The sequence below is a fragment of the Schistocerca piceifrons genome, chromosome 2 (assembly GCF_021461385.2).
Source record: "Schistocerca piceifrons isolate TAMUIC-IGC-003096 chromosome 2, iqSchPice1.1, whole genome shotgun sequence".
In the NCBI taxonomy this organism is placed as follows: Eukaryota; Metazoa; Arthropoda; class Insecta; order Orthoptera; family Acrididae; genus Schistocerca; species Schistocerca piceifrons.
The window spans coordinates 315265408-315278583 of NC_060139.1; the positions used below are offsets into that span (position 1 = coordinate 315265408).

At 43.2% G+C, this 13176-nt stretch overlaps 1 protein-coding gene across 1 annotated transcript in view; it reads left to right on the plus strand.

Annotated features, from left to right (window-relative positions):
- The first annotated feature begins 360 nt into the window (after positions 1-360).
- Positions 361-13176, plus strand: part of LOC124775354 — a 217834-nt gene continuing 205018 nt past the window's right edge. Inside the window, exon 1 of the mRNA XM_047250185.1 lies at positions 361-670. Coding sequence (XP_047106141.1) covers positions 361-670 — 310 coding nt within the window. The remainder of the gene's footprint in view (positions 671-13176) is intronic.

The following is a 13176-nucleotide window of genomic DNA, read 5'->3' on the forward strand; positions in this document are numbered from 1 at the left end:
TCCTTGCCACATCGTGTTGCGGCACTTCTGTGTGCTCGTGGGGGCCCTTCACGATATTAGGCAGGTGTACCAGTTTCTCTGGCTCTTCAGTGTTTTTAAGGCTCCAGAGAAGGCTACTGTTTCGACACAGTGTGACAGCCTAGACGTAGGGGGAATATCGTAAACGGTCGTGTTTACGCGACGAGAACCCGTTCCATGGGTTTTTTGAGGCTAGCGGATGTGGCCGGGACGCGGCTGCGGCAGGAGGCGGGTTTTCGCAAGCGGCGGGTCCGCTAACGGTGCGCCGGCCGCCGGTGCCGGCCGCTCAGCCTCCGGCCGCCACGCACAGCCGGGAGTCAGCCGCCCGCGACAGCGCCCGCCATGGTCCAGCGCGCCTTCTGCACGCCGCCGCCACGGCTGCCGCTGCTGGTAGCGGCAGTGGTGGTGGTGCTCCAACACGGCAGAGCCGCCACAGCGCTGTTCCCCACGTTCGCCGTCGATTCCAACACCCCTGACGCCACAGCCGCCCCCGATGTGACGATAGTCGACGACGTGTTCGCCGACCCCGGCGACGGCGTCTTCGCGACAGCCGTCGACCGCTCTTCCACCACGCCAGACTCTACCACCACTGGCAATGTCGAGGCTGCTCTTCCATCGGCAATTGTCGCCGCCTCCAATAGGACGGACAGGGGTGAGTCGTGCTTCAGCCATTGGCATGATTATTCCACACAGTACAAGAGCAAGATTTTTTTTTCTTTTTCGATGTCCAAGCGGTCGCGAAATTAAAGCCACAGTGAAAATACGGCGAAGTTTTGCACATATGTGTTTCGGTATGTCTCTAGTATTCCAGTCTATTCCGCCAAATCGCACTTTTCAGTTCTGAAGGCACAGTCCACACCTAAGAATGCCTCCAATAGGACGGACAGGGGTGAGTCGTGCTTCAGCCATTGGCATGATTATTCCACAAAGTACAAGAGCAAGATTTTTTTTTCTTTTTCGATGTCCAAGCGGTCGCGAAATTAAAACCACAGTGAAAATACGGCGAAGTTTTGCACGTATATGTTTCGGAGTGTCTCTAGTATGCCCACCAAATCACACTTTTCAGTTCTGAAGGCACAGTCCGCACCTAAGAATGCCTACAACAATAGTGACTCCCGCCAAGCGCGAAGTGCCTGTTGGGGGGCTGCTCCTCATTTCGTTTAGCCCAGATAACGTAATTCTCGTGCGTTTCCTTCTCCGTGACAATTCGCGGCCGCACACTGCAGGTCCAACAAATACACTACATCTACATCTACATTTATACTCCGCAAGCCACCCAATGGTGTGTGGCGGAGGGCACTTCACGTGCCACTGTCATTACCTCCCTTTCCTGTTCCAGTCGCGTAGGGTTCGCGGGAAGAACGACTGCCAGAAAGCCTCCGTGCGCGCTCGAATCTCTCTAATTTTACATTCGTGATCTCCTCGGGAGGTATAAGTAGGGGGAAGCAGTATATTCGATACCTCATCCAGAACCGCACCCTCTCGAAACCTGGACAGCAAGCTACACTGCGATGCAGAGCGCCTCTCTTGCAGAGTCTGCCACTTGAGTTTGCTAAACATCTCCGTAACTTACCAAATAACCCTGTGACGAAACGCGCCGCTCTTCTTTGGATCTTCTCTATCTCCTCTGTCAACCCGACCTGGTACGGATCCCACACTGATGAGCAATACTCAATAGGTCGAACGAGTGTTTTGTAAGCCACCTCCTTTGCTGATGGACTACATTTTCTAAGGACTCTCCCAATGAATCTAAACCTGGTACCCGCCTTACCAACAATTAATATTATATGATCATTCCACTTAAAATCGTTCCGCACGCATACTCCCAGATATTTTACAGAAATAACTGCTACCAGTGTTTGCTCTACTATCATATAATCATTCAAATGAGGATCCTTCTTTCTATGTATTCGCAGTACATTACATTTGTCTATGTTAAGGGTCAGTTGCCACTCCCTTCACCAAGTGCCTATCCGCCGTAGCTCTTCCTGCATTTCGCTGCAATTTTCTAATGCTGCAACTTCTCTGTATACTACAGCATCATCCGCGAAAAGCCGCATGGAACTTCCGACACTATCTACTAGGTCATTTATATATATTGTGAAAAGCAGTGGTCCCATAACGCTCCCCTGTGGCACGCCAGAGGTTATTTTAACGTCTGTAGACGTCTCTCCATTGAGAACAACATGCTGTGTTCTGTTTGCTAAAAACTCTTCAATCCAGCCACACAACTGGTCTGATATTGCGTAGGCTCTTACTTTGTTTATCAGGCGACACAGCTGCAACTGTTTCCGTAGGAGGTGTTTGATCATCCACTTCGCTTCTTCTAATTGTCATCTCTTCGCTCTCATGAACCATAGGCAATGAGGACAGCATTTTGGCGTGGACAACGAGCTGCAGTACAGCATAGGGAATTGGCATATATCTCAGGCGGCTGCCTTCTATGACGAGGGTGTTGGAAACTTGCTACCACGCTACGACATACCTCAAAGCTGGAGCGACGACTATGTAGAGAAGTATGTGGAAGGTGTAGCTAAATATTACAAATAGAACATTTTTACGTAACTCCAACATTGTGGTGGTATCACGATAAGCAACTCAATACATCTGAAATTTATGAATTAAGGTTTCTGTCAGATTCGCAAATAATATTTTTATGAGTAACTAGTTTCCAACTTTTCGTTCGTTATCAAACCATTATCTATATTAGAAGATTGTTACTACCAAAACATGAAATACAACATTAGAAACATTTTGTGTCCAGACACTACAGCAGTGTAATAAATCTTTTGTGATATGCGTGCATTTCACTGTACAGAATACATTTGTTTTTCGGTCAGACCAATGTATCTGAATAAGTAAAGACGCCTATTGAATTTTGAATCTATCAAGACAAACGCAATACAGTCAAGTTACATGATCTTATATTGATCTGATGTAAACCAAATGTATTCAGTACAGCGAATCATTACAAATGCACGTGTGGCACAAAAGATTTATTTCACTAATGTAATCAGTGTGCGCAAAGTGTTTGAAAATGTTGTATTTCATGTTTTGTTGATAACATTGCAACTTCTAATGATGGTTTGAGAATGAACGAAAAGCTCGATACCAGACACTAATAAAAATATTATTAGCAACTCTGATGGAAACCTTAATTTATGAATTACAAAATATTTTTTTTATTTTCACTGTGGTTTCCATTCCGCGCCAGATCGGAGGTTGAAAATGAAAAAAAGAAAGTCCCCGTAGTAACAGTACCTTGTGCATAGGGCGACCAACATTTGATCATAGTTGTAAGGGAGATAACCAACATCTGAGCATGGTTTTAAGAGAAGTTTAAGGAAGACTCGGTAGCAATAAATTTAAACTGCCCAACTGTGTCGCATTTTCTTCGAATGCGTGACAGTGGAGATGTAAATACAAAAAAATGGCGTACTATGCCTACTTTTACTCTATCAGGTTACACAGTATCATATTTTGAAGCTAATACACAAACAGAGGGAAAGTTTTAAGAATGCAGAAGAATGTATAAAGATTCATTGTGGTATAAGTTCAAGAACAGCATACCGAAACCTATTGAAAGACTTGGATATACTAAATACTGCTTCTCGGCGTATTTATTCCTTTCAGGTAACCAGTCTCCCTCTCACGACCCCTCTACACACGTAGTCTCCACGCATTCTTCTGAGACAAATCGTTCTCCGTACAAGCACGAACAGGGAAGACTATTTTTCGACGATAGTAACGATTAATATACGAAAAGTTAAGAGATCTCTCGATCAAGAAATGTGAATTATCGATAGTACTCCTTCTTTCTCTCTTCTGCCTTTGTCTCGTATCGGGGCGGATCGGCATGGTCATTAACGGATTTGGCAGGCTGCTTAAGGGGCCCTTCCTATGGCCACCCCGCTTTGCCCCTGGGAAGGAATATGTGGGCCCCAACTGTTTGCGTGTAGTGTTATTGATCTGAAAATGAGCGGATGCTTTCTAAATGTTTGCGAATCATGTTACCGAGGCAGGGCTTGGGTACCAGCCCGATATTGACCTATTGGGTTGTGGGAAACCGTCTAAAAACCACATCCACGATTTTTTCCCTATCCGCGTGGGTCTGCTATCGACAATGCTAAGCGGGATTAATATTTGTAACAGTGATCACTGACTAAATGTACAGGAGAAACAGGCAGTCAATGATGGAGCCGAGAGGATAAAAACAAGTACTGTATTGCGGGACATACCGAGACATACGGGGGAGTTGGTTCCCACACTCGCTGCAAGCATTTCGATGTGCCACGATTTCGGTGGCATGGACGTCAAGATTGTTGGTTGTTATTTTGATCAGTTTTTCACTTGGCTCCACTAGCTTGAGTGTCGGGCCTGATGGTCTAGCGGGTTCAGCGCGTCCCTGGAAACTGAGAGGTCGCATGGGGAAATTTCAGTTTGCCTTTAATCTAGCCTTTACCTATCAGCAATGTGAGGAGTGGCCGGGAATGGCACGTGGTTCGGATTCCACGTTAAACTGTAGGTCCCCTTTCTTCATTTAAATAGCTAGGGTCGACTGGGGACACGCAAATCGCCCAAGAGGTGTCCAATTGAAGGACTTTCACCTGCATGTCGAGCTGCACACAGTAATCCATATTACTAAACGGTTAACCAGGTTTACGGAGCACTCTTACAGTTGCAAGTTGCCTATATCTTCGGCTTCCAGAGGAAGAAAAAAATTGGTTTTCAGTATTTCGTATAAGTATCGATAGAATTTAAAAATTTAAGATGCTATCATAATCTACTCATTGAGAGATATAAGGTTCAACACAGTAAAATAAGTATTACGATCAGAAACTGGTATATGTCTTTGAGGCAGTGTAACTCAAGACGTGCAAATTACCCAGATGATATTCATCCAGTATTAGAGAATGAGAGCACTCAGAGACTTCCAACAGACTTTACACATAATTCAAACCTTTCCTAATTTTTTCTTCACTGACACCACGCCCCACAAAATGATGAAACAACAGGCTATCGCATTCTACATTTTCGCTGCTCATGCAGTAAAACTTCAGCTCAGGCATGACGTTTCAATCGATTACTTTTTTTCATTAACTCTATCCACAATACACTTTGCATACAGTATCTACATATATCACTAAATGTACATATAAAATTATACCATTGTACTACATATAGTTCAGGAGATAAGACGTCATTAACTCTGAGATAAGTGAAAAACTTGCTTATGCTTAAAACGAAGCGCAGATCACCCGGACTACATTCATCCAGTGTTTGATAATGAGAGCGACTTCCAGCAAACCTTAAACATAATTCAGACCTTTTCTAAACTTTTTCTCGCTTAAATACTTAACGTTAAATACTTAAAACATTAACTTGTTTGTAAAGTAATCAGACTTTTGAAATTGTTTTATACATGTTGCGTGTAAGATTCTTTAAAGAAATGGTTCAAATGGCTCTAAGCATCATGGGACATAACTTCTGAGGTCACCAGTCCCCTAGAACTTAGAACTACTTAAACCTAACTAACCTAAGGATATCACACACATCCATCCCCGAGGCAGGATTCGAACCTGCGACCGTAGCGGTCGCGCGGTTCTAGACTGCAGCGCCTAGAACCTCTCGGCCACTTCGGCCGGTTTCTTTAAAGAATCGGGCCTTTACTGGATAATACTAGGCTGGGTACATCCTGTTATAGACCTTCGCACCACATAAATGAGTAGGATATTCTATAGGTGTCGAACCCAGGACCTCCGCGTTCAGCAACTAACAACGCTAACCTCTAAATTACGGAGACAGTCAATGTGGTGATAGCTCAAAAGGCGCGTGGTGACAGGCACCAGAGATTTCTCTTTATAGATCACAAAGAATTAGGGTCTATCACAATAAACCACAACTATTTCTATGTATATCTATGTTTGAATTTTCTGACAAGACTAACTGAAATCTTACAGGTGGCGCTGCCGCATGTCAACGCCGTTCAAAGACAGGCCGATAGAGAGAGATACGAAATACAACTGAACACACTCTTTTTATTCCAAGTGGAGCACTGTTAAGCTTTTAAAAATTTCGTTCGACTACGTCCTTCCCACCAGAGGTGGATGGAGCTATCATTGTCAGCTGGCAGAATAATAATAAATAAGACTTAATTTTCCGATATCAGTTGCCTGTGCAGCGGTTGGAAGGCAGCCAAAGCACCGAGAATACACTATTTTTAGTCGATCTAACTTACAGCTCCATGATTCACAGTTCATTCACCATAAATTATAACAAATTTCAATATACATACCTCGCATACGTGCTGCGTTTACCACCTCACATTACCACCTCACAAACTCTGACAGAATAACAAACGAAAATAATTATATCAAACAACTGAAAATAGCCAGTGAAGGTAATTATCCTAAGTAGATGTTTTTGTATTGGATCTAGTGTGCAACGAAAGAAAAACTATTTCTAGTTTCCCGCGTACTTATGATGTTTCAAAAATGCGTGGTTTATGTACGATTTCTTAAAATATAACGATGCGAAAACGGTATGTTGTATGCATTAATGTTAGCAATCTTGTGAGTAATGTCAGAGGTTGACCACGGACAGTAAAGTTGTGTACAGAAAATTCGCAATAACAGAAAATTATAGTAAAATACGTCAAGACCTGAAGGGGACCAACCTTTGATGCAGGGACTGGCAGTTGACCCTCAACATAAATAATAAGAACATATCGTTCATAAATAGGCAGAAAGATCCATTATTACTGAATTGTTCTTCTGCCATCAGTGGCTGTAAACAGTTCTAGGTATATGCATCTGGTGCGACCCAAGAGGGCACGACCACATAACACGTTGTAAGGTAGATGTTGGACTGAGATTCATTGGATGAAGCATAAAGAAATGTAATTCACGCACGACAGCGGTAGATTACGAAGCCTTTGTCGACCGAATATTGAGTACTGGTTATCAGTCTGGAATTCAAAGGTAGTACACACCCTTTGCAACTAGGTTTTCGCGTTCACACTTTATCATTTCTTTAATTTTCACCCTTTAACTCTGAAATCCTTAAAAAAATAATTTTAACTAGCAATGCGCCTTTCAGCAGTGTCTTTCTGTACTAGTTCTCATGCTCAGAGTCAGAGGTTGAGCAAAAATAACGCTCTACTTGAAACTGAAAGGTACGTCTATGTACTTCCGTGTTATTTCCTGCGCTTTCAACTAAATAACTTACTTCGACTAGTTAAAGATATATGTAATCTGCTTTTCATATACAGCAATAATGACCAGGGCACATGAAACAGAAAGATCAATTAGTTCTACAACATCATTAATAACAGAGACAGAGGTATAAACTTAGTTCTTTTTAGGGGAGCATGGCGTATTTTTGTACCTGACTAGTAGATAGATCTGTATGACACAAATTCAGTTATATAACTTTTTCATAAGTGTGGCAAAATACTGAAGGAAAAAAACACATTGAGTACGAGGGATTTTCGTGCTGATGTTACCGTTTTATGTTATTTCCTCTTCATAGAGACTATCCATACAACGAAAGCACTACACGCAGGTAGCGGCCACAAGGGTAGCGGAGTACGTGTGGAGTGCACATGTGGGTTTTTTAGGTTAGAGAATTCCCTCCCTAAACAAGACGCCTCCTGAGACGCGACAAGGTAGCAGTAAGCAAAACGCAACAGGGAACGACAATATTAATGTGGTAATAGTAAACAGCACGCGCGTCTATAGAAAGGTCCCAGGACTGTTCTCATTAATAAACGGTCACAATGCCCACATTGTACTAGGGACGGAAAGTTGGCTGAAACCATATGTAAACAGTAATGCAATTCCAAACTCAGATTGGAATGTATACCGCAGAGACAGGTTGGATGGTGAAGGGAAGGCGTGTTTATAGCAATTAAAAGTACAGTAGTATCGAAGGAAATTGACGGAGATCCGAAATGTGAAATAATTTGGGTGAAGGTCACGGTTAAAGCAGACTCAAACATGGTAATTGGATGTCTCTATAGGCCCCCTGGTTCAATAGCTGTTGTGGCAGAACACCTGAAGTAAAATTTGGAAAATATTTCGAGTAGATTTTCAGACCATGTTATAGTTTTGGGCAGAGATTTTAATTTACCAGATATAGATTGGGAGACTCAAACGTTTGTAACGGGTGGCAGGGACAAAGAATCCTGTGAAATTTTTTTAACTGCATTATCTGAAAACTACCTTGAGCAGTTAAACAGAGAATCGAGTCGTGGGGATAACATATTAGACCTTCTGCTTGACAAACAGTCCCGAACTATTTGAAACAGTTAACGCAGAACAGGGAATCAGCGATCATAAAGCGGTTACAGTATAGGTGATTTCAGCCGTAAATAGAAATATTAAAAAAAGGTTGGAAGATTTTTCTATTTAGAAAAAGTGACAAAAAGCAGGTTTCGGAATACCTGACGGCTCAACACAAAAGCTTTGTCTCAAGTACAGATAGTGTTGAGGATCAGTGGACAAAGTTCAAAACCATCGTACAATATGCATTAGATGAGTGTGTGCCAAGCAAGATCGTAAGAGATGGAAATGAGCCACCGTGGTACAACAACCGAGTTAGGAAACTGTTACGGAAGCAAAGGGAACTTCAGAGCAAACACAAACGTAGCCAAAGCCTTGCAGACAAACAAAAATTACACGAAGTGAAATGTAGTGTGAGGAGGGCTATGCGAGAGGCGTTCAACGAATTCGAAAGTAAAGTTCAGTGTTCTGACTTCGCAGAAAATCCTAAGAAATTTTGGTCTTATGTCAAGCGGAAGGTGGATCAAAACAAAATGTCCAGACACTCTGTGACCAAAATGGTACTGAAACAGAGGATGACAGACTAAAGGACGAAATACTAAATGCGATTTTCCAAAGCTGTTTCACACAGGAAGATTGCACTGTAGTTCCTTTTCTAGACTGTCGCACAGATGACAAAATGGTAGATATCGAAATAGATGACAGAGGCATAGAAAAACAATTAAAATCGCTCAAAAGAGGGAAGACCGCTGGACCTGATGGGATGCCAGTTCGATTTTACTCAGAGTACGCGAAGAAACTTGCCCCCCTTTTTGCAGCGGTGTACCGTAGGTCTCTAGAAGAGCATAGCGTTCCAAAAGATTGGAAAATGGCACAGGTCGTCCCTGTTTTCAAGAAGGTACATCTAACAGATGTGCAGAACTGTAGACCTATATCTCTAACGTCGATCAGTTGTAGAATTTTGGAACACTTATTATGTTCGAGTATAATGACTTTTCTGGAGACTAGAAATATACTCTGTAGGAATCAGCATGTGTTTCGATAAAGGCGATCATGTGAAACCCAGCTCGCGCTATTCGTACACGAAACTCAGAGGGCCATAGACACGGGTTCCCAGGTAGATGCTGTGTTTCTTGACTTCCGCAAGGCGTTGGATACAGTTTAATGAACAAAGTAAGAGCATAGGGATTATCAGACCAATTGTGTGATTGGATTGAAGAGTTCCTAGATAACAGAACGCAGCACGTCATTCTCAATGGAGAGAAGTCTTCCGTAGTAAGAGTGATTTCAGGTGTGCCGCAGAGGAGTGTCGTAGGGCCGTTGCTATTCACAACATATATAAATGACCTTGTGGATAAGATTGGAAGTTCACTGAGGCTTTTTGCGAATGATGCTTAGTATATCGAGAGTTGGAACAATGGAAAATTATACTGAAATGCAGGAGGATCTGCAATGAATTGACGCATGGTACAGGGAATGGCAATTGAATCTCAATGTAGACCAGTATAATGTACTGCGAATACAAAGAAAGAAAGATCCTTTATCATTTAGCTACAATATAGCAGGTCAGAAACTGGAAGCAGTTAATTCCATAAATTATCTGGGAGTAGGCAATAGGAGTGATTTAAAATGGAATGACTATATAAAATTAATCGTCGGTAAAGCAGATGCCAGACAGATTCATTGGAAGAATCCTAAAGAAATGCAGTCCGAAAACAAAGGAAGTAGGTTACAGTACACTTGTTCGCCCACTTCTTGAATACTGCTCATCGGTGTGGGAGCCTTACCAGATAGGGTTGATAGAAGAGATAGAGAAGATCCAACGGAGAGCAGCTTGCTTCGTTACAGGATCATTTAGTAATCGCAGATGCGTTACGGAGATGATAGATAAACTCTGCAAGAGAGACGCTCAGTAGCTCGGTACGGGCTTTTGTTGAAGTTTCGAGAACATACCCTCACCGAGGAGTCAAACAGTATATTGCTCCCTCCTACGTATATCTCGCGAAGAGACCCTGAGGATAAAATCAGAGAGATTAGAGCCCACACAGGGGCATACCGACAATCTTTCTTTCCACGAACAATACGAGAACGAATAGAAGGGAGAACCGATAGAGGTACACAAGGTACCCTCCGCCACACACCGTCAGGTGGCTTGCGGAGTGTGGATGTAGATGTAGAAAGCGATACATGATGATTACACCTATCTCGATGAAAAGCGTTCGATTTTACAGCTCCCTCACTTGCACGGTGCTTTAGGACTTTAGTAGACTTTTATGTTGGATTCGCCCAAGCTTTAAATTAGTTAGCAGACAAAGTACTGATTATCAAATGATCATTGTAAATGTCACAACAGTGGTAGCCGGTACCTAGAGGTGTCTTGAGCATCAGTGTCCACTGATGCTGAGCGTACAGCTACATATACATACATACACTCGAAGACAAAAAAAAAAAGACAGACCACGAAGGAATTATCTGAATGGGAAACGTGATGCAATTTGCATGTGCAGACAAAAAAAGATCACAATTTCAGAAAAAATTGATGATTTATTCAAGAGAAAGATCTTCAAAAAGCGAGCAAGTCAGTAACACTTGGTCCACCTCTGGTCCTTATGCAAGCAGTTACTCGGCTTGGCACTGATTGACATAGTTGCTGGATGTCCTCCTTAGGGATATCGGATCAAATTACGTCCAATTGGTGCGATAGCTCGTCAAAATCCAGAGCTGGTTGTAGAGCCCTGCCCATAAGGATCCAAATGTTCTCAATTGGGGAGAGATCCGGCGACTTTGCAGGCCAAGGTAGGGTTTGGCAAGGGCGAAGACAAGCAGCAGAATTCTCTACGTGTAGGGGCGGGCATTATCCTGCTGAAATGGATGGCTTCCCATGGCGGGCGATAGTCAGGTTGGTATCCCATTGGTGTCGGAGGCGTCTCCAGACACGTTTTCGGTCTGTAATCTCACCGACTGGAGTAGAATAAGGAATTGTCTTCAGCGATGATTACCAGCGAAGACGTGTCTAGAGACGCCCCTGACAGCGGTTTTATAGCACGCTGACTGTCGCCCGCCATATGGTTCGACAACTAACAGTACGACAACGACATTCTACGCCCCGTTTTGTTGCCCTTCATGGGACGCCATCCTAGGCTTACATTTCGGCAAGATAATGCTCGCGCACACGGGGCGAGAGTTTCTACTGCTTGCCTTCGTACTTGCCTCACCCTACCTTGGCCAGCAAGGTCACCGGATCTCTTCTCAGTCGACAACGTTTGCAGCATTATGGGCAGAGCCCTCCAACCAGCTCGGGATTTTGACAATGTAGCCCACCAATTGGAAAGAATTTGGTGCGATATCCCTCACAACGATACGCAACAATTCTGTCAATCAAAGACAAGCTGAATAACTGCTTGCATAAGGGCTAGAGGTGGACCAACGAGTTATTGATTTTCTCACTTTGTGATGCTCTTGAACAAATCATCCAATTTTTGTGAAATTGTTTATTTACTGTTCACATACGTCACATCTACCGATTTCAGTTCCATTCGGATAATTCCTTCGTGGTGAGTCTTTTTTGTGTTAGAATGTACTTTACAAGTTACTGTTCGGTGCTTTCACTCCAGCATTAGACATTTTCTGTCGTGTTCCATGCACATGTCCTAATGTCACTTATCTTATCCTCGAGGTCCCTACGCCGTTTATATGAAGGGAGCAGCAGAATTATCACGCAATCTTCGCCACGTACAGGTTTTCTAAATTTATCCAACAAGGTTTCATGCGAGTAACGTCGCCTTCCTTCCAAAGATTCCTTTTAAGTACCTTGCTACTCGTTTTATGTTTTCATCTCATTTTCTACGGCTTCTTCGCATTACTCCTAAATGATTCAACTATGTGGTGCTTCAGGGTGTCCATCCCAAACTTTGTAATAGGATACTGTCAGACTTTTCTCTTTGTTATGGACATTATCTTGCATTTATTTACATTTGAAAACAGCTGCCATTCGTTATACGAGGGGACTTCGAAAAGTAAGTTACATTTTATTATAGCAGCCCAAGTAACTTTTGTTGAATACTGCATTACACTTCGCCGGTCGCTGTGGCCGAGCGGTTCTAGGCGCTGCTGCTACAGTCGCAGGCTCGAACCCTGCTTCGGGTATGGATGTGTATGATGTCCTTAGGTTGGTTAACTTTAAGTTGTTCTAAGTCTAGGGGACTGATGACCTCAGATGTTAAGTCACATAGTGCGTAGAGCCATTTGAACCATTTTTTTGCTCTGCACTTCAAACTGACGCGTAACACTATTTATCAACATAGGCAGCAAGTCTCTGTAAACAACGGTCGGAAAATTCTATTAACTGTTCAGTTGCTGGACGATAGAAATCCACTCCCTGGTCATGAAGCACTCGAGAACTGCTGTGTGACCGTCCTCATCTCTGGAAAGATCAATCCCCACCCTACCCTCCTCAGGTGTTCTTTCTGGTTGCCGCAAAGATACAGGTTGTATGGTGCAAGGTCTGGACTTCTCGAAAAGCATCATAGAAGTCTACACGACTTTGGTCAAATTGTTGGCACCATTTGATTATGGTTGGACCCCACACTGCATTTGGCTCATATACCACCTGACTTTCACGATGAACCTGTGTGCAATTTAGACGTTTCGTCCACAAGAAGAGTTCTTCCCCACATACTTCCACTTTAAAGTACGTTTCCAGCTATCGAGTCATTTCGCTGTGATCTACCTGTTAACAGCACCACAGCAGAACTGTGTCAGCAGGAAATCCAGAACACGTACTCTCTTCTGACAAAGCGCCACTGTTGTTGTGCAGTGGTCTTACTGTGGGACGACAGGTGCTTCTTCCTTTCCGAAGTCCCTACGTAATTGAAGC